Source organism: Misgurnus anguillicaudatus, chromosome 22 (genome assembly GCF_027580225.2).
Source record: "Misgurnus anguillicaudatus chromosome 22, ASM2758022v2, whole genome shotgun sequence".
Taxonomy (NCBI): Eukaryota; Metazoa; Chordata; class Actinopteri; order Cypriniformes; family Cobitidae; genus Misgurnus; species Misgurnus anguillicaudatus.
Window position 1 is genome coordinate 20,798,608 of NC_073358.2, and position 25,229 is coordinate 20,823,836.

Below are 25,229 nucleotides of genomic sequence, written 5' to 3' on the forward strand. Positions count from 1 at the left end.
GAAACGATCACGAAAAACTGGGACATTTCTGACAGCATCACGAAAAAGAATAAAAAAATTACGTGACTATATGTACGTCATTTCGTGTGACTGGGCTGGTATGTTTAGTATACCACATACAAAACAACTCACAATGCACTCACTGGATCGTACGCATTTGTGCGACATGTAAAATACCCATATATAATATGTTATATACTGTATCAGTGGCGGCTCGTGACTGCTCATCCGAGGATGCGCTAATTTAAAAGAAGTGTTCGGATTGTCGTGTGTGGTTCCCTTTTCCAAAATATGTGTCCTGCGTGTCGAGAGATTCTGTGTGCATCACGTGTTTTGTCAAAATAAGTGCCTGCTGCACACGCGTCAAAACCTTTTATGATAAAAGAGAAGCTCATGTTCCCAATATACACACTAGACACTTCCTTAACAGTAAACTCTGATTACGCATGAAATTGTGCGAGTATCTGGCGAACGCGAGCGTCTCTTTTATCATAAACCTAGGGCCCTATAATTTCCACAATCACGGAATCGCGGACGGAATCACGGAATTGGCTAATTAACACGGAATCTAGTATTAATGCGGAATTTTGCGGAATTGTACATATTTTGAATAAAATTATGTTTTGTGTGGGAGACGAACGTATGTCTGGGGGAAATGCAGACCGGGGGAAGTAAATCTGGGCGACACGCCCCCTCCCGTCGTTTCAGACCCCCTCCAAAACACTGAAACCATGGCGAAGCGGCTCTCCACGACTCTGCTTTCGTCAGCGAAAAAATTAAGAAGTTCGACGCTAAGCACTTAGTTCCAAGCAGGTCTCACATGACTTGTATGTGACCGGAGAACTGTTATTTTGGAAGTTTTGTCAACACTCTGTTCACGGTGAGCGCAAAGATACATGCACTCTCTCATCCACGTCTGTCTCACTGTACATCTCTCACGTGCACGCGCTCACGCATCTGTCCGAAGTGCAAACACAAATCCTCATGTATTTGTTCAGTTTTATGCATTTCAAGTGAGCTGAGGCAAACTAACTATCCCTCGCATTTAAAATACAATCATCTGCATCATGGCGCCGCTCTCTGTCTCTCTTTCGCTCGCACGTGCAAAGAGCTGCGTGCTCATGCTGTCCAAAGTCAGATCACTATCCTGTGTATGTTTGTAAAGTTATATGCATTTCAAGCGATTGTGTATAAAATATGGATCACGTTCCGCTGGATTGATGTGTTTAAGGCACTTCTGAAGGCACCACTGCTTTGACACCTTGTTGTAGCCTCCTGCAACAACACTAAACAATGCATTGAATTGAGTTGTGTGTGTGTGCGTGTGTATGTGCGTGTGTAAATGCATCTTTTATAGTCATTAAGTAATCCTGTTATCCAGTTTTCCCCCCAAATCATTTACATTTTAATCATTAACATTAAAGGCACACTCTTTTTATGACTAAAATAAAAATAAAAGGTAAAAAATATAATTGCCAAAAATTAAAACGGATAAAACGGAATTTGCAAAAATTAAAACGGAGAAAACGGAATTTGGGAAAAAATAAAACGGAATTTGGGAAAAAATAAAACGGATTTTATAGGGCCCAATAAACCCTTTAGACGCGTCTGCAGCAGGCACTTGTTTTGGCATGACACGTGATGCACACACAATTTCTCAAAGCGCAGTACACATATTTTGAAATTACGAACCACAGACATGACTAGCTACATACTGTACATGTTGTGACGAACTTCGCATTGTGCACCCTTAAAAAAATAAGTCACCAGCCGCCACTGTTATATATGTATTATATAAGTCATATTTACATTTATGCATTTGGCAGACAATTTTATCCTAAAGGACTTATCGGGCCCTATCTTGCACCCAGTGCAATTGACTTTGTCAGTGACGCATGTATCACGCACAGCGGGTTTTTCCCTCCACAGACGCACGTCGGCAAACTAGGGAATGAACTTGCGCTCACTGGGCGGTTCAGCGCAAAAAAGGAGGCGTGTTCCGGCGCAAAACATCCCTTATGCTATTTTGCAGTTTCAAAAAACAATTGCGCCACTGACCAGAAAAAACTAGTCTAAAGTCAGTGGCGCGTTGTTCATTATGCTATTTTAAAGGCGCATGCTTGACCATAATGTATAGCGTGCACAACGTGCACACACTTTGCTTATCTAATCTACACAGATGCAGATGTATCATGTTTATTTTATGTAAATAATAATTAAAATGTTTTCATAAGAAACCTTAATGTATTTGAACTTGATTTGTAAGTGTATTTAGGGGTTGGACTGCTTGCGTTTCTTGGCTTTCAGCGGTGAGGGTGGACGCAGCGATGTCCTCTGGTGGAGTCAGGTCCTGTGTAGAGGCAGATCCACCTCCCGTTACACAGCGTGCCCGATTTATGCTGGCAAGCTTGGGATTCCCCCGTCTCCTGACATCATTGTAGCGCTTGCGGTGCAACGTTCTGGGGATGCCAGCTGATGAGACAATTGTGGCTATTTCCTCTCACGCCTGTTTAACCGACGCTGATTTGGGCGGGTTTCTCCCATCCCCATAAAGAACAACTTCTCTGTCTTTGACTGCTCTTACAAGAACGTCGGTCTCCTCGGCTGTGAACCACTCCTGGTAAATCCGTCATAATAATAGCAACCCGCCATTGAACTTGCGCACTTGCGTTTAATGGGAATGTTGGATGACGTTCTGATTGGTTTATTTGACGTTACGCCCAAACCACACCTTTGAATAATGAACCTACTTCAGACCAACCCCTTATTGATTTGCGCCTGTCGCAAGAGTTATTTCTCCCGCCGGGAAAATAACAACAGCGCCCAAGATCCGCCCACAAAGTCACTTGCGCTTTGCACTTCGCACTTGCGCTTCAGATCGTTAAAATAGGGCCCATCATGTGTTACAAAGTATACATTACCTTTGTATGTGTGTTTCCTGGGATCAAAGCATGCACTGCTAACACAATTCTAACTAAGCTACAGGTGCACCCCAGGATATATTCTTATATAAAAGGTAAATTAATATTTCTTAGTAGAATAGAGAAAATAGAAATACATAAAACATTGATTCTTACTCTGCATTTAGAGCAGATCTCTGTATTTTGCACTGCATATTTTATTAAGGTCAGACTGAAGTATGTTGGCATTTAAACTGTAAAATACATGTCAAGTTTTTTTTTTTAAGTGTACCCTCTTAGGAATTTATATTGGAAGTAGCCACCCATTTTTCACCTTCATTAAATTGTGTTTAACACATGCACTTAATATGTGAATGCAATAAAGTATATTGATGAACACTTGCAGTTGCAGTAAAGCATATTTATAGCATACTGTAGGAATCAGACCAGATAACTCCACTACTTTAAGCAGGCACTAAGTAAATCATAACAGCTTGGGCTAAAATGAAAGTTAACACTGTGTCATTTTTATGTCTTAACCCAGAATTCCACAGCTTAGCAGCAGCTGTTTCTTTCCCACTGAGCTGAGCAGGAGATGAGCTGATAAACTAATGATATACTCTCAGTACGGCTTCAGTCAGAAAATGAATTACACATTGTCTATTCTCAGGGCTTAAACTATTTATTTAGACCTTTTACACGGAAGCCATTTAGCATCGTGTACTGTACTGTATGACTGATATAAAGTGTTCGACCATGTCATCAGAATTTGAGATACTGATTCTCCACTTGCTGAAGGCCTCCGTTGACTTCACATAAATATTTCACTATGGCTTACCATATCACGATTCAGGATCCATCAGTCATTTACTGCAAGTACTGTAAACATAAATTGCATGCTGCAACAATTATTTTTACAAGAGATAACAAAAACATGATTTAGATGTAGTTGAAGAAAGACAAGGTTCTGTGAAAAACAAACAACTGGGTTTCCATCCAAACGTGAAGCGAATCTTTTTTAAATTCTCAAAAAAAAGAAAAACAAAGAAATGCAAATTAGGTGCATTTCCATCAAGCTGTTTGAGCGAAAGACGGTGGTACTGGTAACCTAGTAACCAACAGTAAACAAAACAAGCTACGTGTGTAAAATGGAGAAAGATCTGCATGTGGTCACGATGGGGCAAGTTATTAATTTATTAGCAGTGCAGCTTGTAATAGCCAAACTGAATGCTGTGCACAGAAGAAGGAATGCAGCATTTTGAGGAAAGCACTAGCAGTAAGGACATTGCGTCGACGTCGAGCCCCATATATGGGAAAGACAACATCCGCTGATAGCTAGTCAGTCAGTCATGGGGGTTTAATGCATAGACTGTAAAAAAAATGACGTAATGTCCATGACGTCACCCACAGGTTTCTGAAGATTGTTTTTGAAGCCAATAGTGCCGCCACCATCTTGGCTGCGCGTTTGCGCGGATCTGCGTATTTTCCAACCCGCGGGTCCCGCTTTTATGAAGTATTTGGCCCGCCCCGCAACACTGTATCTATTTTTACAACCCGCACCGCCCCGCGACCATTAAAATAGACATACTAGGCATTTGTAATGTAAATAAAAAGAGGCTTTATTTCAGCCTAAGAGTGCTTGGAAACAAACAGCCATTAGATTACATCGCCCTGTAAACTGGCAACAACATACACGAATGAGCAATAGAAACCAGCATGTTCATATTAATATAGAGATAGGATAATGATAAACCAGGGGTGTCCAATACATCAATCGCAAAGGCAATGCCGGTAGATCGCACATAAGCTAACTGTGTATTCTCATGCTGCTCCATGCCTCCACTGGAAAATTGGCATTATTAGTAATTGTGAAACACTTAAGTCTTTTTGAGTTGCTGTGCCTTTCTTCTCATATGTGTTTTTATAAATCTTATGCCTGCCTGCTGCAGCTCAGTCGTGTAAACTTCTGAAATTTACAAGCATACAATCGCATCGCATTCTTGCTTTCATGCACGAGCTGAAGCACGCGAGAGCGAGCGAACGAGGGAGAGAGAGAGGCAGCGTTGTGCTATATGCTTCTGATACTATTGTAATTTTCTTCCTAGTTTGTTTCACTAAATCTCCGCTATTTTAAACAGTACTCGACATGTGCTCCAGGATTTTTTTTAACTCCTCAAGAAAATAGAGTAATGGTGACATCCCTAAATCCAATGTAGAGACATATGCAGTATAGTCCATGCATTTAAAGTGTTTTTAGCATGAAGAACTGGTCGGCTTTATCATTTTAAAAGTAGATCACCACACAAAAAAGCAGCATTTGTATTATCTATTCACAAATTCCCTACCTTAATTTCTCCTGCAGATCGTCTTTCATCTTTTAATTCTCCGTTTGTTGTGTTGTTGTGGCTGGCAGCGGGAGCTACGTCTTGGCGCTTCCGTGACGTCAAAGGTTTGGGGATATCAAGTTACGTTGCGCAAGTTACGTTGCGGAAGTTACGTTGCCACAAAGGCCTACGTAATTTAACCTTATCAAAGAACGTAATAAAATGTAAAAATATATTCCCAAATATTTAATATATATGCTACAGGGAATTAGATGCAACATATCAGTTTTTAATTTTGTTTTTAATGACCCGCCCCAACCCGCCCCGCATTAAAGTTACAATTTCTTTGCCCGCCCCAACCCGACCCGCGGGTTACCCGCGGGGCCCGCGGGTTACGAGACGACCCGCGCATCACTACCGTGCGTTACTCATGGATATTCGAAAATGGGTAAAGAGGCAAGACGTGGGTGAAGCTGAATTGGCTTGTTACTGAAACCATGGTTACCTAGCTCGACTTTAGTGACAGCAGTGACAGTTCAAATGTCACTCAAGTGGGCACGCTCTTAACCCTCATAAGTCCTATTTTCCTGTATACGTTAGTGTTCCTTGGGGGTAAAAATGACCCCAGAAATTAAAAGTGATTACAAAAAAAATATACATTTTTAATGATAAAAATAATATATCTTTTTTTTCTTCCCATCTATACATTAATGCTGTGTTTTGGGAGATATGAAGTATTTTTGTACCTGTTTACCACTCAATTCTTCAACTACACCATTGGCTTACCTGTAAAATATTACATTTTTATGAAAAATTCACATACATTTTGATCTAAATTTGATTTAAATTGTTTTTAAATATTGATCTAGATGTTATGTGTTGAATTCGGCCATTTGGTGTTTAGAAAAACACATAAATGTGCATGTGTGTGTGTGTGTGTGTGTGTGTCCAACTACCATTATTCGCATGTGCTCTGTTTTATGCCAAAATCTGTAAAAATTCTCTCTATGGCAGTCATACCTTTGTGTGTTTGTGTGTGTGATTGAGCATGTCTTTTCTATATATCAATTGTGCTCTAGTATCAGGCCTACTTTTCTGTGTCAAAATTTTCAGATTTATTTAGGATGCATTTTTTTGACAAATAAAAAGAAGAAAAAATGTTTTTTTTTTTTTTGCATTTTTGTACTCATTTCAATTGGGGTGATTTTTACCCCCAAAGGGCCTCTTTGGTGAATTTTTTTACACCTCTTTAGAATGACCGAATCAAGCCCAGTTTTTTATATGAATATTGACAGATAATCTTAAAAAATTAATCTTGACTTTAAAATTTAAAGTCACAAAATCTTATTCCACTGAGATGAAGGTAACCATGTTTTTAAACTAAAGAAAAGTGGCTTGGGGTTAAGATTGACTCCAAGGGACTTATTAGGGTTAATTATGCGGAACTTTAAAACATATTTTAAACGGATGAGTTACAAAAACATTCACCCCCTTACAGTTGTCGTGAAGGGCAAAATTAGCTATACAGACCAAAAACACTTTTTGTACCAGGCTGTAAACATATTTTTTCTGCTCTAAATATGGGCATTTTGACATTGGGGTCTATGGGATTTGACTCCCTTTTTGAGCCAGCCTCTAGCAGCCAGTCGATGAATTACGTATTGGCTTCATCAGAGAGATCGGAAGGTTGCCCCTCGGTTTAATGTACGCTATTTCAGAATTAATTCAGCAAATGCATTTCCATCTACCATTATTCGCATGTACTTTTTTTCGCATAAATCAAAAAACACGTCAAGCGTGCGTAAAAAACTTTTTCGCGATTCAAGTGATTTTTAATCGAAATTTGGCGTTTCCATCACTCGTTTTTGATGCGATACTTCTAAATGTGCATAAATTCATGATGATGAAAACATGGCTAGTGACTCATTTATATGCAGAGTATACAGTACCATATAAGATATAGTATAAATGTTTAAGAAAAGCAGACACGCCAATCTATCATCTTGTATTTCTGTCATACTTCATTAATCAGAATCTTGCCATGTGAAACCAATGTACCAAAACATCATTAACTCTGTGTAGTTTCTCTAGTGCTGTATAATATAATATCAGGTGTAATATTTAGAAAAGAAAAGTAAGAATTTGTCCACATCATCTTAAATGCAGCTAATTGGACATTTTTATTTGCTAATATTAAAGCAGATGGTTCTTATATTTCAGGGAATTGAAAAGCATTTTAAAAAACCAATATAAAATGAAACATTTTTAGATAAATTTGTAAGAATTGCATTTTTACTGGTCTTTTACTACAATCAGTAAGCCAGCTGAAGTTTCACGACAAAACAAGTAAAACATTTCCACCCCTTTATTTGTTGACTGTAGTTTTGAATTTAGAGCTCTGTCTGCCTTAAGGTAGACTACCTTATTGTAGTTTTTCGAAAAGAGCCACTGACTGTGTCTGAAACCTTTTTAATTTCTTTGTTTTTCCAAGGGTCTATCTACCTATTACTTTTATAGGGGAAAGTCATCCAAACAAACTTTATCAAGTGCTCTGTTAAAAAGCTGTTTAAAGGGACACCCCACTTTTTTTGAAAATATGCTCATTTTCTAGCTCTGGCGGTAGCATTTTTAGCATAGCTTAGCATAATCCATTGACTCTAATTAGACCATTAGCATCGCACTAAAAAATAACCAAAGAGTTTCGATATTTTTCCTATTTAAAACTTGACTCTTCTATAGTTACATGGTGTACGAAGACCAAAAGAAAATTAAAAGTTGCGAATTTCTAGGATGATGTGGCTAGGAGCTATACTTTCATTCTGGCATAATAATCAAGGACTTTGCTGCTGTAACATGGCTGCAGCAGGCGTAGTGATATTACGTACTGCCCGAAAATAGTCCCCTTGGTTACTTTCAATAGCAGGGGACTATTTTCAGGTGCTGCAAAATATTATTGCGCCTGCTGCAGCCATGTCCTATAACACATATTTTAAATTCGCGCCCCACAGAAGAGAAGTCTCTGGTCGCCACTGATTAAGTACCAGTATAATTAGATATGAATAAAGCATGATTCTAAAATATGAGACAAGTTACAAAAAAGTAGATTTTAGAGCAACACCCATTCATTTTTTTGATACTGGTGGATCCTTAGTAAAGTATTACAATCAGTGTTGGGTGTAACTAGTTACTAAGTAATTAGTTACTGTAATTTAATTACTTTTCCCTTGAAAAAGTAAAGTAAGGGATTACTCTTATTTTTCTTGTAATCTAATTACAGTTACTTCTGATGTAACTAAATACTGTGTATGGACTCTTAAACAATTATGTATACTATAATACAATAGTGGATTTAACATGGTTTAAGTTTACAATTCTCACTATTCACTGGTTGATTATTAGCATTAATATTAATGAGATGCTGGCTATTTATTAATACTTAATAGCACATATTATTGCCTGATTCTGCAAAACCTTCTTCTACATCCTTAAACCCTCCCAATTTCTACCAATACTTAAAATTAACAACTTTTTTAGTATTAATAAGCAGTAGTTGGAGTATTGAGGCAAAAGTAGTTAATATTTAGTTAATAGAGAGAATTGGACCCTAAAGTGGGACCAGAATAATTGATGTACTGTTATATATTATTTCTTCGAGCCATTTCAAGCCTATCCTTGTATCGTTTACTAAATAGGATTTAAAAAGTAATTAGTAATAAGTAATTCAATACTTTTTGGAGAGAGTAATTTGTAAAGTAATCTAATTACATGATTGAAGATGTAATTAGTAACTAGTAATTAATTACTTTTTTTGAGTAACTTACCCAACACTGATTACAATACAATTAGATTAACTTGCTGAATTACCTACAGCTAAAAACATTTACAATTAAATTATTTAGCAAATTAGAGTAATTTGCATTCAATTATTTTTACAAATATTATTAATTGCATGCTGTTTGTGTTTTGAATATTTTTATTAAAGGTCATTCGTATGAGCTTTTTCGTAGTTACCCTGAATGTATTGGATATGTTTAGGTTTTTTTTGTGGTTGATGACAATAGTGTTATATACTGTAGCAGTCTAACAAAGTGTTTGGATGCTGGAATGGGACCCCACGTTTTCAGTACAGTTATTGTCGACAGATTATCAGATAAAAGACAGTATTATTTTGATACCTTGACATACTTTATCAGTCAGTACCTCCTGATCTCAGTTACCTGGGCTCCATTTCTTCTACTGTAACATATGAAATAAATAAATATATAAAACAGTTCTGTTCTTTTTAATTGCACAGCTCTACCTACTTCATTTCTAAATCTGACTCCCAGCGTTCCGATCCTTGTTGTTCTTTTATGCACAGTTTATTCCTATCCCACTGTTTCAGAATTGCACCAGAGCAGGTGTCCACTCAGTAGGGGTCACTACTGCCCACTGAAAAGGCCCTTTCCCCTTTCCTCTACTCTTTCCCTGAATGCACTGCTTCCAATTTAGCACTTACCATTACAGCCCTTCATGTCGGAGAGCTATTCATCTCTCTCATTATCCCGCGACCAAGAACTGCCTTGTGCCGAACAGGAAAAAGGGCGAGAGAGTGCCAGCCACAGCCTATCAGAGCTTGGCATGAGTCTAACTAGAGCGGCAGATGTTGTTAAGGGCCTGATAAAGGGTAAGAAGCTAGTTATATGGGAGTGTGCCACACTTAGAAGATTTTTTAAATCCTTCGGTAGTGGAAAGAGAGAGAGAGATTTCCGTTATTTTTGGTTCCGAAAAAAGCACGTTGATAAACGTGGATTGAAGGAAGGCTGAAAGCATAAGAAACACGGTTACAGGCATGAACAAGCAGACAGACGAAGACAGGAGCGCACACACTCTCCCCTACATGTGCACATACTACACTACTTCCATACCCCGCACTGTGGAAATGGCCCTATGTGCTCTGAACACTAAATCAGGTTAAGCCTCCACTGTCTCCCGGCTAGCAGAACACTTCATCACTCACACACGAGACAATGGCACAGCAAAGGACAATCCCTTCTCTCGCTGTCTGCTTCTGCATGTGCATACTAATAGATTTAGAGTTCTAACATTCCTCATCCATTTTCTTGTCTTATTTGATTTTCACAGAAAATCTTTGTGCCATTTTTAATGAATGTCATGTATATTCATCGTAATATCAGATTTTTGGTGTGATTTCTGACAGATGTATCCAGTATTTCATTTATGAAAATTGTATGCAATTTTTATTCTGTCGTTTTCTGTTGAGATTGATCTGAAGGTGCATCCCAAATCGCACACTAATGCACTTTTCTATTCTAAAAGAAAGTGTACTTTAAGTACCCCAATGATGTAGCTGAAAATTGAAGGTATGCACTGCTGGACATGTCATGCACCCGGCGGTCGCTGCTTCGTTTATGTAACGAAAAAGAGGCGGGGCTATCAGATGCGATTAGAGCAAAGTTTACCCCTAGTCTGGGAAACCGCTTGTACTTCCGAATTAGAGTGTTGGGGAAAGTTACTTTTAAAAGTAATGCATTACAATATTAAGTTACTCCCAAAAAAAGTAACACATTGCATTACTTAGTTACTTTTCATGGAAAGTAATGCTTACAATACTTTTTAGTTACTTTTGCGTTACTTTTTCTTGGCTGAGGCTTGATCTCTTTCAGGCCTTGCAGGTGTTTTTTATGACTAAAAAGTTAAAGTTAAAAGAAATTGCATATTTCATCACAAAAATGTCGAGCTCTGGCCTGCCATCTAAGTTTTTGACTCAAACTGTTCCCACACAGGCGTGTACGCATACAGTGCATAATGTGACTACCGAAATTCCGCAAATAAAGACCGGGGCCTTTATTTACCTAAACTGCCGAAGGTAACAGGCTTTTATTTGAAGCAGGCTTGTATTAGAGAAAGGCCTTTATTTCAAATTCCATCTGTTTGATAAATAATTGTTTTAAATTAGCCGTTAAAAGCGATAGCATTCTAGTGGATAGAGATCATTCATTTTTTAACAGTATATTTTTTTCAAAGTTGTTGAAAAGTCCGTCACTAGCATCAAATGAGACCCATCCAATGTAGCTACTGCCATCAATTGGCAGCTGTGCATTATGATGAACTTGAATGCATTTAAGTTAGGAGATAACACAGCGCTCACATTATCTAAACCATGCCCCAGCGCGATCGCCCCCCCCCCCCTCCCTATTCCATGCACGCACTCACACTGTACTTTTATCAATCTGAGCCCGGGCGCGCTTTCGTCATTAGAATGCATTTGTTTTGAGCAAAGCAGGAGGTAAAGCACTCTCTTAACACTGGAACCCATGGTAATGTTAAGTCTGTGTTTTTATTCAGTCGTATGAAGCCCTCTCACATGCCTAGGATATCGCTTAGTTGATCTGTCGCTTGTGCACCGTAGATATTCACCAGCCCTAGTGCACGCATTAAAAGGTTTTAACGAAGGCAGATGAAGGTGAGTGCTCAAGCAGTTGACGTCTCTCCTTTTGAAACGCGCCCTGGGGCAATTGCGCTCACACTGCGCCTAGTAAGCTAAAGCCGAAAGTATACTAGGGACGTCCGCGTATGTGTGCCGTCATTTTCGTCATCATTTGAGACTGCACGGACAGTCAGCGTAAAACAGCGCATGTGCGTGAAAATATTTAGACAGCACACTCCACTACAAACAATTATACAAAGTAAATAGACAGCATTTGCACACACACACTATCGTTTCTCTTCTTTAATTTTTACTTCTTCCAAGAACAGAAAGTTGTGGAGCATGTTCATTACCGCAATGTTTGATTCCTGTTCTTTGTTGTCTTGTTGTTTGTTCTAAATTGTATTTGCAATGGTGGATTGGTTACTTTTCTTCACCTATCCTAATGTTTTAATGTACTGTAAATGTCGCCAACTCAGTGCTGCCCTGACGGCCTGGTAAAGTAATAATTTGAATAAGCAATCATTTGTATTGCTTATAGTGTCGAACGCGGCCATCCGCCTGTAGCCGCGGGGAGTATACTTGCAAAGCTGCGCGGACGTGTGTGCGCGCGAGCGGTACGCGGAAAAAGGTATACCCCGGCCGTTAAGTAAGCTCTCACTCATTTTCCCCCAGCAATCATCTTTCCCGGCCTTAATTTGAGACCGGCCTTTATTTGTCCGCGATGACCACACCCCAGCCATTATCAGAGGCCCTACATTTAATTATCATTTAGTAATGCGATACAGATTAAAGTGCATAGTGTATAGTATGTCATTTGGGACACAGCTTTACTTTTGTTATGTAGAGGGAGCCCCTTGTGGTCTGTCTATAAAAATAATACTCGTAATTTAGAGATATTCATGTTTTCCTTTTTCTTAAAAAAAATGTTCCTCTGATCTTATTAAAAACTAGTTGGCAGATTTTATTGAAGCTGAAAATTAACAACTGTGAGGAGTATATCTCTAGTGTGTATGCCAGTTATCAAATTGTAGCACAAATTCATTGCATTTATTCATGTTTTATATCAAGAGTCTTGGAGACCCTAGCAGAACCAATGTAACAGTTTTTACACAAAGGTCGTGTAAAGCATGATATTGTTTATTTGTTTTATCATCGGTTTGTGTAAGAATATAATTTTTTTTTTTGAGTAATTTTTTTTGAGTTAATGAAATGGCCTTGGGGTCATTTGAATTGAGTATCTTTTATATCTATGTAGCTCTTTGAATTTTAAGAGTATAAGATCCTGTATGCCCAAGATCTGGATCCGCATGAGTGTTTTTGTTTTTGTTTACAAAATGATGTTGCTTAGTGGATGTGTGATGGTACAATGTACGCATAATCATGTTGGAATATTTGTCTGTATCTCGGAGCAGCATACAGCATTCAGTTAGACCGTTAAGGTTCATTGACTCTGATAGCTTCTAGTTGAGACCTTGGTGTCAGGTATGGCAGAGTTTTGTTTACCTGACCTTGAGTCTCTCAGTGCCTGTGTATCTCCCACTGTGTGGATTAGCTACTCGTCCCCTGAGGTGTTCTCTCTCTCTCTCTCTTGCTCTACCACACACTTCATCACATACACACAGCCTGACAATATCCCATTTATTAGGGATGGGAAGATTCTCCGATTTGCTTGGTGCATCCGCATAAACACTTAACGATGCGATACATCGGTTTAAAAACTGCATCGGATACAAATTAGCATATTAGTAGATGTGCTATACTTTTATTATTTAGAATATGACCAATATTTTAAGATTGCTTTCTCCTCTCTAAACTGTTGCTACATCCTGCTGACTTATCACCTGCTGGCGTATCACAACACTATGTAAACCAAGGCGTGTCATGGAAGTCACATGTGCATAACATGGAGCATCCTCCACCCGGTAATTAAAAATCCATGGACGTCGAAAAAAATGTGGGTGGCTCCAAAGCATTTACTGGTAGTAGATGCCATTTTCTTGTATTCTTTTGCACATTCCTACTATTTATATGCTCACGCTACAGATTTAATTGCCCCTGATCTAAAATCTCACCTCTCTCCAGGTTAGGTTTGTCTCCATGTTTACCTGCACCTCAAAATGTCACCTGATCATCTAGCTGTTATATCTTCTGAATGTTTCTTTGAATACCAATGGAACAAATAACGAGGGAGCTCTTCCAATAAAGAAGGAGCCAAGATGCCCCTGTCATTATATGCCCACTGCAGGTGCAAGGTCTAATTGTAGCAAATTACAGTGAACGTTCTGTAACCGCAGTGAGACGAGCTATCACCAAATCCACGCCCCCACGTTCATCCGAGTGGAAGGATATTCACATCGTTTAAAGTGAAGTGTTACGCTTCTCAGCAATTGAAAGGTTTAATTAGTGCATTGTATGGTCATCTAACATTTTTATCAGTTTCTGAATTGAACTAAATGCACAGAGAGACAGAATCACTCAGAACTGGAAGCTTTTAAAACACCAATTTATTACAGTGATGAGCCTAAATGTTTTCAGAGTTCAGCCTGGGGAAAGCTTTAGTAGTTCAAAGCAACAGTAAGTGTAACTGCTCAACAACCCATCTAACTGTTAGACCATCATCAATTCTACACTACATATGTATCTACAGTACATATCTTTTTATAGTTTTTTTTCATATTTATTTTTAATTTCATATATTTTGCATCTCTTTGACCCTAACTCATGAAATAATTCATGCTGACGCACAATTGAGATCAGGCTAAAACATTATGGGGTGGTTTCCCAGACAGGGATTAGCTTAAAGGGGACATTCCATGAAAATCAGACTTTTTCCATGTTTAAGTGCTATAATCGGGTCCCCAGTGCTTCTACCAACCCAGAAAACATGAAAAATAGCAACCCTGTAACTTTGTTATGGTAAGGCTCTCTCTGCAAGCACGTGAATATATAGGTCATTCGGATTTCGCTCCCCCCATGATGTAGTAGGGGGATCTTATTATAATGATACCGCCCGTTCATCTACGCTATCCAACCATGACGCGGCCTCACGAGTTCGAGAGACAGAGAGAAAGAATGACTGACCGCACGACAGTTTGTATTCCCTCAAACACAAAAAGTAGTCTACGATCTTATAACTTGTAGTTTTAATGGTTTTCTAAAGGTTGAAAATGAGGATTAACGTTACCTTAATGCAAAAGAGAGAGAGAGAGTGAGTAAGAGCGAGTGAGCGAACAAACGAGAGAGAGAGAGAGAGCGATAGAGAGAGCAACGTGACGGTTCACTTTCATCAATACACGTATGTTGTTTAATATGTTTCTCAGAAGTTTATGAATGAACACGAGGATTAATGCACTGCACGAGACAGAGTGAGAGATCAACGCGTATTCACTATCATACACAATAAGCATAAACATGTCATTTTATCTGTTTCTCTAAAGATTAAGCATTAAATGTGTTGTTTTATTACAGATCATTTAAATGTGCTTGTGTGGTTTGGTCAAAAAGTAAACTCCTGAGTGTTTGTGGAAGTGTATTTAATTGTAAAATACTAAAAATCATTGTGCCTGCACGTAAGGGCAGCATGAGACCTAAAAGTCTTTATTTTTATCCCACAATGTTCCCCATCTGCTGATGAACACGTATTTAGTATGCATAGACAGATGATTGACTTTTTAAACTGGTTCAAATATATAAAGCTGAACATCGCTTACTAATTTCTTTCATGAGAGAATCTCCCTCTTGATGGCTTGTCTACAGCGCAAGCGCTTGAGACTCCGCCCACCTGAGCAGCTCATTTGGATTTAAAGGGATACACACAAAAAACGTGCATTTTTGCTCAGACCCATAAAGTTAAAACGTTAAGCGTTCTATGCACAATCCGAAGTTGATATAACTCAGGCTTACATTGTCCAATCTGCCACACGCTTCACATGTTTGATAAGGGTCCTGGCCTGAACACATCAACATGGCAATATTCAGATACAGCCATAGCGCCACCTGCTAGCAGCAAGAAAGGACATGCTTTTAGACCGTGATTTTCTGCTTAGAGATTTAAGCAGATCAACACCATATTTGGTAAGTCTAATCGTAAGGCCTTTGAGATGATAAATTGGCAATATCTTTTCTTTAAAGGCCATATCCGTGCCGGCCTGGGAAAATTTTACGATTTGCCATGAAAAAGAAAGCTGTTGTAACTCAGACATACGATGTTTGATAAGGGTCCTGGCTTGAACACATTAACATGGCAATATTCAGTTAAACTTCATTTAAACAACAGGAGGTGTGGCACATAAAAATATTCCTCTTATATTTACCCACTTAAATGCATATCGCCCACAGTTCGCCTCTTTCCTAAGGCTATCAGCTGGCGGTCTCCATGCCTGTGAGGGCCCTTCCATTGCTGCTTGAAGCTTTTTTATTCTTATCATTCTTGAGTTTATTTTCATTGTATATTGAACTTCTCCAAAGATTTGAAGAAAAATAGATTTTTGATAATATGACTTCCTTAAACAATAAACTAATTTGCCAACTATAAAAGCGAACATTAGCACCCTTTTTTAAATTTCAAGTAGCTATTAACTTAATGATAATTTGCCCTTGTTAATATCAGCAGCGTGCACTCGGGTCTTTGTTTGTCTGAGTTAATCATTCTTAATGAGGGTGGTAAGCCTCTCTCACTTGAAATAATTAAAGCATAATCCTTGTGATTGTGACAGTCTCCTGCTATGACGATGGCATTCTGTCTGACAGGGGCCCGTTGTGCATCCATGCTAATAGAGCACAGAGTTTAGAACACACTTTGCTAATTTGAAGTTGCACGACCATTAAGAAGTAATGAAGTAATTGTGCATTTTGTTCTGCTTCATCACGCACGGTACAGTCCTCTTGTGTACTTTTAGCCGTTTTTGACAAACTGCTTAAATAATAATGTCAGTTGATTTTTTTTATAGCATCACAGTACAGCAGACACTATTTCATGTTTTGTTTCTTTACAAAGTGTGGTGTGGTCAGGGTGGACACATGGTGGCCCACATAGCTCCAGCATAGTACCCTACAACATTTAAAAGGCACTGCTGAAAATACTGTGCCCAGGCCCCTTAAAATATAGCAATTGGTCCTTAGAACAGTGTAGTGATATAAGATCTGGACTGGTAACCAGGAAGTTTTTGGTTTCATCTGCAATAATCACCCTTGTGTCTGCTCTTTTCAATACATCACATGGAAGTCATAAAATAAATGTCACAGTTTGTTTGGCTATAAATATGAATTGTACAGCTAACTGTGTTTGTGTTCACTGCATATGCTTTGATGTATTTCTCACCTGCCATTTTTCAGAAGCAACAACATTTCACCTGCTATATGTGTATCAGAAATAGCCATGTTTCTTAAAATATTCTGTGTTTCCTCATTATTGGGTATTTTTTAAAGATACAATAATGTGCAAAAGTCTTAGGCCACCACCACAATTTATTTCAATCTATTTTATTAAAATACAAACAGAAAATGAACATGAAATATGTACAGGACTAAATGTCTTCTTTAGGCGTCGTCTGTGTTTAGTAATCTTTCTTGGCACTAAACACATCTTGAGCGCTTTTGAGCAGAATGAAGTAAAAAGACTAATTTCTTTAAAATTAGAAATTAGGATTTTATTTTATTTAGGTTTAAGAGATCCTGCAGTTTCTTGCTATTGCTCAAGTGGAAGGGGAGATCACATTTTTATACAGTTTTTAATACCATATAGACATGTCCTGTCTATTCCTGTAGATCTATTTTCTGGATGTATTCTATTACAGAGACTGAGAAAACAATTATATATGATTACTATAACATTGCAAAAACAACAAATCTAATTGTGGCATGGTGGCCTAAGTACAGTATATGCAGTATATGCCTATAAACATTATATCGCATATTATGAATTTAGAGATTTATTTTGCATGCGCCTTTAATAGCCAAAAAATTTAAAAATCCAGCAGGATTAAAGTCTTTGATTTATCAGGACCAGATAAGTTAAGCAAATGAAGGCCGCCGAGTGTTTGGAAGCTTATCCTCAAAACATCAAAGCCAAGTCCTTTAGCACTGTATTTATAGCATTTTCTGCCTTTGGGAGTTTTTTTTCTCCGTTTTGTGAAATGTTTGGAATGTTTCACTATTAAGAATTTTCATAAATCAGATCTTATGACATATTGTGAAATGCATCAAAGATATATTTACATGCTGCTGGATGCAGATTTTTAGTTTTGTTACTTGTGTGGGGGCAGCTTAGTTCAATAGAAGGTCTTGCCGTTGTTTTTACTCAAACATTATCTCTGTTAAACACAGACACTGCGTTTATTTAATTGAAATCATCATACACAGTCAAATTGTCCTTGTGTTTCGGTAACGCTTTATGGTATGGTGTCTATGGTACGGAGTACTTACGTACTTAAGATGTTGTAATAACATAAAAACAAAATGCACTTAATATGTAAATAAATTAACTTACAGACTGTAATTATGTATGTTCAATTCAGTTTTATTTATATAGCACTTTTCACATTTGTTTAATTGTTTCAAAGCAGCTTTACATTAAAGGGACAGTAAGTAGGGTTTTAAGTGTTTTATTAATCAAAATCAATGTCTTTATTCATAAATATGTCCTCATATGACCTCTGCCAATGATCTGAGGTATACCGGAAGCGCACATTAAATAGCGCAAGCTTAGTCAGATAGCGTCTACTTCAAAATGCAAAATATACGTTAGCAGCCAATGTTAATCGTTAATGATTTGGGACAAATATGATGTTATTTAATGTTAAACTATGTGAGTGGCGCTCTGTGGCGTGACAAAGATTTGAGCAACTTCCTGAGTCAAAGCTGAGCGGCGTGGACAGGCGCCACCTGTCGGCACCGGTGTGCGTGTACTCATAAAAACAATGTGTTTGATTTTTTTAGAACGGCACGCCACTGTGCGGCGCGGAGCTGCGCGTCTGGTGTGCGACCCCCTTTAGAATTTCTTCTCTTTACTTACATTGAACGGGTAAGTCCAAGGAGGCTTCCATGTCGTTCCGCCACACTGATAAACTATAACAGAGAGGGACAAAAAGCACTATCCTACCAACGCGTTTCCACAACGGGTTTTCATTCAGAACACGTAAATAACGGCTCTTGTAATTGCAACACGCATTCGGAAAAGCGAGGCGCTAGAGAGCACTATTCGTTTGAATGCAAAATACAATTTCACCACTAGATGGGGGGAAATCCTACTTATTGTCCCTCTAAAACAATAGAAAACAGAAAAATCATAGGACAACAAAGTAGCAAAGTACAGCGGCTAAAATTAATCTATACTAATGAGCGGAGTAATAATGCAACTTATATGCAACATAACATAATACAACTTAATTCTTAGGGAAAAGGGATAGTTCACCCAAAAATTAAAACTATGTCATCATTTACTCACTCCTATGTTTTTACAAACATGTGTGATAGTACTTCATGTGTTTACGTACCTTATCAATCTGTACCTTAGTTTAAATTGACTTAAAGGCTAAAGAATCTAATTTAAAATTAAACGTCATTTCTGAGAATTGGCGCGTTGTTACAAACCTGTGTAAATTTATTTGTTTTGATGAACACAGAGGAAGCAACTATTTGGATTAATCTTAGCTTTACATCCGTACACATTATGTGTCACCTGTACCGCCGCACGAGTCCCAGGTCTTGCCTCCCTGGTGAATTCCGTGTCTCTCTTGGCGTATATACAGTTCTGTACATTGAGCTGAGCAGAAAAACAGCAATTTGTTTAAGAATTGTTTACACTTCAAAGGAGAAAACAATACACAGTTAATTGACTGGCCCTTTGTAACCCTGTGTATTTAAAATTAAAAGTTGCGATTTTCTAGGCAGATATGTCTAGGAACTATACTCTCATTCTGGTGTAATAATCAAGGCCTTTGCTGCTGTAACATGGCTGCAGCAGGTGCAATGATATTACGCAGCAGCCGAAAATGGTTCCCTTAGTACCTTTCAATAGCAGGCCCTACATAATATCATTACCCCTCCTGCAGCCGTGTCCCTTTAACCATACCCAACCCTTACCCCAAAATCTAATTCTAACCCTAATCATGCCCTTACTCCTAAACTTAACCATATTTCAAATCCATTCGCAGTAAATATGGTGAATTTCCATAACAACATATAGTTTCACAGTAAATTCATAGTCTTGCAGGTATTAAATGTTAGTACATAGTAGGTAAGGCCACCTAATATATAAAGTGTAACCAAAACATGCTGTCCAGATCAGATCAATACATATTGTAAAATGCAATGTGCTTAGTTATAGACAATTTCATTGTACACATGCGCGTTGCCGTGGTTATGCACCTGGCCTGAAGTTTACTTCCAGTCTGTGCTTGTTTATTGGTCTGGCTAGTGACTAAACTGACACCTGGAACAAATACCTTGTGAAAACAGCCATTCAAATCGAATTGTTGCAGTGACAACTGACAATCTGACTTTCTTCTTCTGCAACCCGTAAGGCAATGTTGGTAGCACTCATGCGTCTGCTTTTAAAGCCAGCTTCTGCACCTGACGCACAACATAAGGACTCAACTTCTTTAATCGACCCTTGTGTGTCTTGTAAAACCCCTGTATGACCCTGGCCACTGTACTCTTACTCAGTTTCAGGTTGTTACCCGCCTCATGGCAAAGAGTTCTATTTACAGGAATATACAGTGCTCAGTATGACAGAATTGTACTCAAAGCACCAAATTTCTAGTGCAAAAGACACAAATTTGTAACATGATGAATAGAACATGTGGCTTTGCATGGTTACACGCTATACATATATTATCACTTAAGGGGCCAATCACACCAAACGCATTTATGGCAGTTGCAGGCACCTTTTTTGAATGATATTCTATGGGCAGTGAGCATATGTGTGCTGTTTATACACACCGAACGCCTTGCGGTTTTTGCCGCCGGACGCAGCACACGTTTTTGAAAAAGCGCCGAGAGCAGAAAAGCAGGCGACATCATTCGCGTCTTTTCATTGTCCAATCGAATGAGGGGAGAGGCGGGCCTTATGTTGTGGTGAGGGAAGTTTATAGTTGCTTTGAAGAACTGGACTCCACTCGCTCACACTTTTCTGCATGTTTGTGCACCTCTCACCCTCAAACAAGGTCAGAGCAAGTGCCCTCTTTTTAAAGTTTTTGCTAATATGACAGTTAACAGCAAAAGAGCGCTCACGCTTCAATATTTGATTGACAAGACAGCTGAATCGGTGGTTGCCTAGCAATATAAAAGCCGTGTCGCACTGTTCTTTTTGAAAAAAAGGAAATGCGTTGCGCCTTGCATTTCCAAGCGTTTAAAATATGTTTGGTGTTATTAGCCCCTAAATCTTTACTGATATACAAGCAGCACACTGACAACTTTAAAGTATATCCAAATTTCATTTCTACATTATTGTCTCTTGAGAACATATTAGGGGTGACCCCGAATAGTCGAAGATTCGATGCATCGATAGGAGAAGCCTGATCGACTAACAATCTCACAGTCGAATCGTTGCAGATGTGTTATGAAATGAGGATCATTCAATTTTGGCCGTATATGGTACACATTATCTGATTTCACATATAACAGCTTTCTCACAATATATTAATATACAGCATATTATGATAATGCTGCAAATAATATGTGAAGTAGCAGCTTTCAATAAATATTTTTAAAATGCGTTAATAAATCCAACATCCCCTGTGACCGGGCTACACGGAGGTTTCTTCGTTAATAAACCATTGCCTCTTTGTTTCTACATTTAGAAGACAAAGCTGGCAATTATATTATGGCTATACTTTTTTCTATTCTTTTAATAATTTATTTTATTTATAAATCACTCTGGGTTATCTGATTTAACTATTTTGCTTGTGTTTTGTTTTTGTGCACTTGAGGCATTTTGCATATTTGTTCTGCACTTTGTTACTTCTGACATATTTAATTTAAAAAAATGTATCTATTATAAACGTAAATTCTGATCTAATTTAAGTCTGTAAATTTTGGATTGCTTTTCGTTGTATCAATGTTGCGCTATTGCGTGCTGGCCATGCTTGCGCATGTAATTTAGCCGAACGGGCGCTCTGCGTCTTATATTTAGAAGTTCATCAAACTAAACATTAAAAAACGGATGTTTTTCGACGGGTATAAGTTTTTAAAATGTATTTATCATACATTTTGGTTATCTTGTCAAAAGCTAAACTACAAAACAGGTAAGCCGTTTTTTAAAATGTCGGTGATGAAACGGAAACTATCTGCACCGAACCTATTTCTGCCTGACACGAATGTCTTTCTTGTGATTTAATATTATGGTTGGTGTTCACTTTCAAATGATAGCAAAGAGATTCCTGAAATAAATAATATCATCCGGTCTTTAGGTATCTAAAGTGAATACAGAGATGATCAAAGTCAGAGCAAGCAAGCAGGTATTTCTGTGCTAAATAATAACGCGTAGTGTCCATAAAATCATTAATTTCAGTGTTTTTCATGTTATAAATTAACGTTTAATGAATTGTAAATAAAGATTAGTTTTTATCATTTGCAGTCACAATCACAAATTATTTGTCATTTCTCATTTGTCGGGGTTTTTTTTTGTCATGACTGCTTTGACGCGCTATATCTCCAAATTAAATAAAAACACCTAATTGTAGCCGGGGTATCCAAGGCAGAATCACCTTTGTAATTTTTTTTTAGGTTTAGTTATCAAAATGTATTTTTGTGTGATGTTCTGTAGATCGTGGCTTTAAAATGTTATGAGGAATAAATAAACAAATGTTGCCTTATATATTTTACCTTAAAAAAATAAATATATAAATGCATCGTCAGTTTTGTCTTCGTTCATCACTTGAAAGACAGTTTTGGTCACTTTAACAGAAAGTTGTTTATGTGTGCTGCTTATGAAAGAAAATAAAAGTTACCAATTTGTACCTGGTCTGGCCCCCTCCCAACCCATGCAGACAAACATAGATATGATTCGACTATCGGTCGACTATGGAAAGATTCGACAATTCTGATTCGAATATGTAAATCCTTAGTCGAGGACACCCCTAGAACATATACTAAAATATTTGCAGATATGTGAGGGGTGTACTCACTTTTATTACATACTGTATATAATGTTGTTGCATGACATAAGGTGTCTAGTTTTACGTGTCATAATTGTGTACGTGTATATATTGAATTAATGAATTCACAATTTTCACTGATAATTTTGCCACATTTAACCTTCCATGGAAAGAGCAGGAATGTCTTAAAGGGAGTTGAGGGCCTCCCTAGACCACACGGCTAGATTAATGCGACTGCTCTTTCGCAAAAGCACCTGTCTGTTTCCTGTTAACCTAACCACAGAGGAATAAAGACAGAGGTGTGCTTTTCATCGGGCTAATTTGTGGTGAAGCCTCAGAGCTTGGCTGAATATCAATGTCCAACCTCTGAGTGTGTGTGCTGCGTTAGATGGTAAAGGAAGGACCCTCATCTCTGTGTCTTACCTTCATGACCAGTTGCGGCTGATGACTTCTTTTTTTGAGGGCGCTTGATGCGAAGTTCATCACAACATGTATGTAGCCCCTCATGTGTGTGGTTCTTTTTTTCAAAATATGTGTTGTGCGCTTTGAGAGATCGCGTGTCCATCACGTGTCATGCCAAAATAAATTGCTGCTGCAGACGCATCTAAAGGGTTTATGATAAAAGAGACGCTGGCGTTTGCCAGATACTCGCATAATCTCATGCGTAATCAGAGTTTACTGTTAAGGAAGTGGCTAGCGTGTATTTTGGGAACGTGAGCATCTCTTTTATCATAAACGGTTTTGACGCGTGTGCAGCAGGCACTTATTTTGACAAAACATGTGATGCAGACAGGATCTCTCGACACGCAGGACACATATTTTGGAAAAAGGAACCACATACGTGACAATCCGAACACTTATTTTGAATTAGCGCATCATGTGTATACACATCAATATATCAAATATGCTATATCAAAGTGTAAAACATAGTATTGCAGAAATGATATATATATATAAAAACATACTAAAACAGTATCAAGGACCTTTTTTCGGCCCAAAACACACTTTTTTTAAAAATATCCAGCCATTAGACTCAGCCGTTACAGGCGCGCAATGAATGTTCTCCTTCGCAGCCTGAAGAAAGCAGGACACACTTTAAGGCTGCATAGCATCCTTTTGAAATGGGACGGCCTTACTAGCCTTCAGTCGCTCTGCTGTGAAGCAATAGGTCTTGGAATGCAGCCTTTGGAGGTTGCAGACTTCGAATTGGGACACAGCTATATTATGGTGTAAAACTGAGGGTCTTGATTTAAGCCTGTAATGTGTATTTTATATTATTACAAAATGACAAGATAAGATTTCAGTAATAATTGTCTTAAAAATCTTTTTAAAAGTCATGGGTGGCATAATGACAAGAAAACCTGAGCTGTCCTTTGACAGGTTGCAGCTTAAAGTTTACCCAAAAATGACAATTCTGTCATCATTTACTTACCCTCATGTTGTTATAAGCCTGCATAAATTTCTTTGTTCTGATGAACACAAAGGAAGATATTTTGAGGAATGTTTGTTACCCCCATTCACTACCATAGTAGGAAAAAAGAATACTATAAAATTAAATGGGGTACACGAACGGTTTGGTTACAAACATTTCTCAAAATATCTTGTTCATCAGAACAAAGAAATTTATGCAGGTTTGTAACAACACAAGAGTGAGTAAGTGATGAAAGTATTTTTATATTTGGGTGAACTATCCTTTTAAAAATGATTTAGAGAGTATAAAAAAACAAAACAATGACGAATTCCTACGACTTGTCCAATTTCTGCATTAGTCTTTTGATTTTGTTATCTCTATTTCAGATGCAGCTCTTGACGTGTGTGTTTGCACATGTTTTATTTATCAAGGACTTTCTAGTGAATGTTATTTCGTTGTTATCAAGAGTCAACACATAGAATCTGGTGAATTTGATTATAAGGCTGGAATGTTCATTTAAGCTGTAAAAAAAGATGAATATCAAATAAGCAAACATTATTCGCTCAATAAATGGGCACTACCAGTGCATCTGAATGAGAGCCGTTTCAGTAAATGCACTTAAGCTTTAAACAAATGCCATTTCTTGTTTTTTTATTTCTGCAGATGTTAATGAATGCGAAAGGCACCCTTGTAAAAATGGGGGTTCTTGCACAGATCTGGTTGCAAACTATTCCTGTGAATGCCCAGGAGAATATATGGGAAGAAACTGTCAGTACAGTAAGTAAATGTTCTTGTTTTTATGGATGCTTCATTCTTGCCCCACTTCTTAGTACATTGTGCAGGTTTTGTATTAACTGAATTTTATGACAGTTCATAAAAGTGCATTCAAAAGTACTGTCTCAGTGGGCCCGTGGAGAAGCATGCAAGGGCATGCGGGGACACACACACACACACACACACACACACACACACACACACACACACACACACACACACACACTTACATTCCCAAAATTGTTCTCATGTTTTCTTTGAGCAGGCAAAGAAATGAAAAAACAAGGTAAT

General features: G+C 38.0%; 1 protein-coding gene across 3 annotated transcripts in view; it reads left to right on the forward strand.

The window, feature by feature from the left end:
• Window positions 1-25,229, forward strand: part of edil3a (EGF-like repeats and discoidin I-like domains 3a) — a 244,382-nt gene that overhangs the window by 111,470 nt on the left and 107,683 nt on the right. For all 3 annotated transcript variants that reach the window (XM_055200158.2, XM_055200157.2, XM_055200159.2), the window contains one exon: window positions 24,828-24,941. In XM_055200158.2, the coding sequence (XP_055056133.2) occupies window positions 24,828-24,941 (114 nt within the window). The remainder of the gene's footprint in view (window positions 1-24,827; window positions 24,942-25,229) is intronic.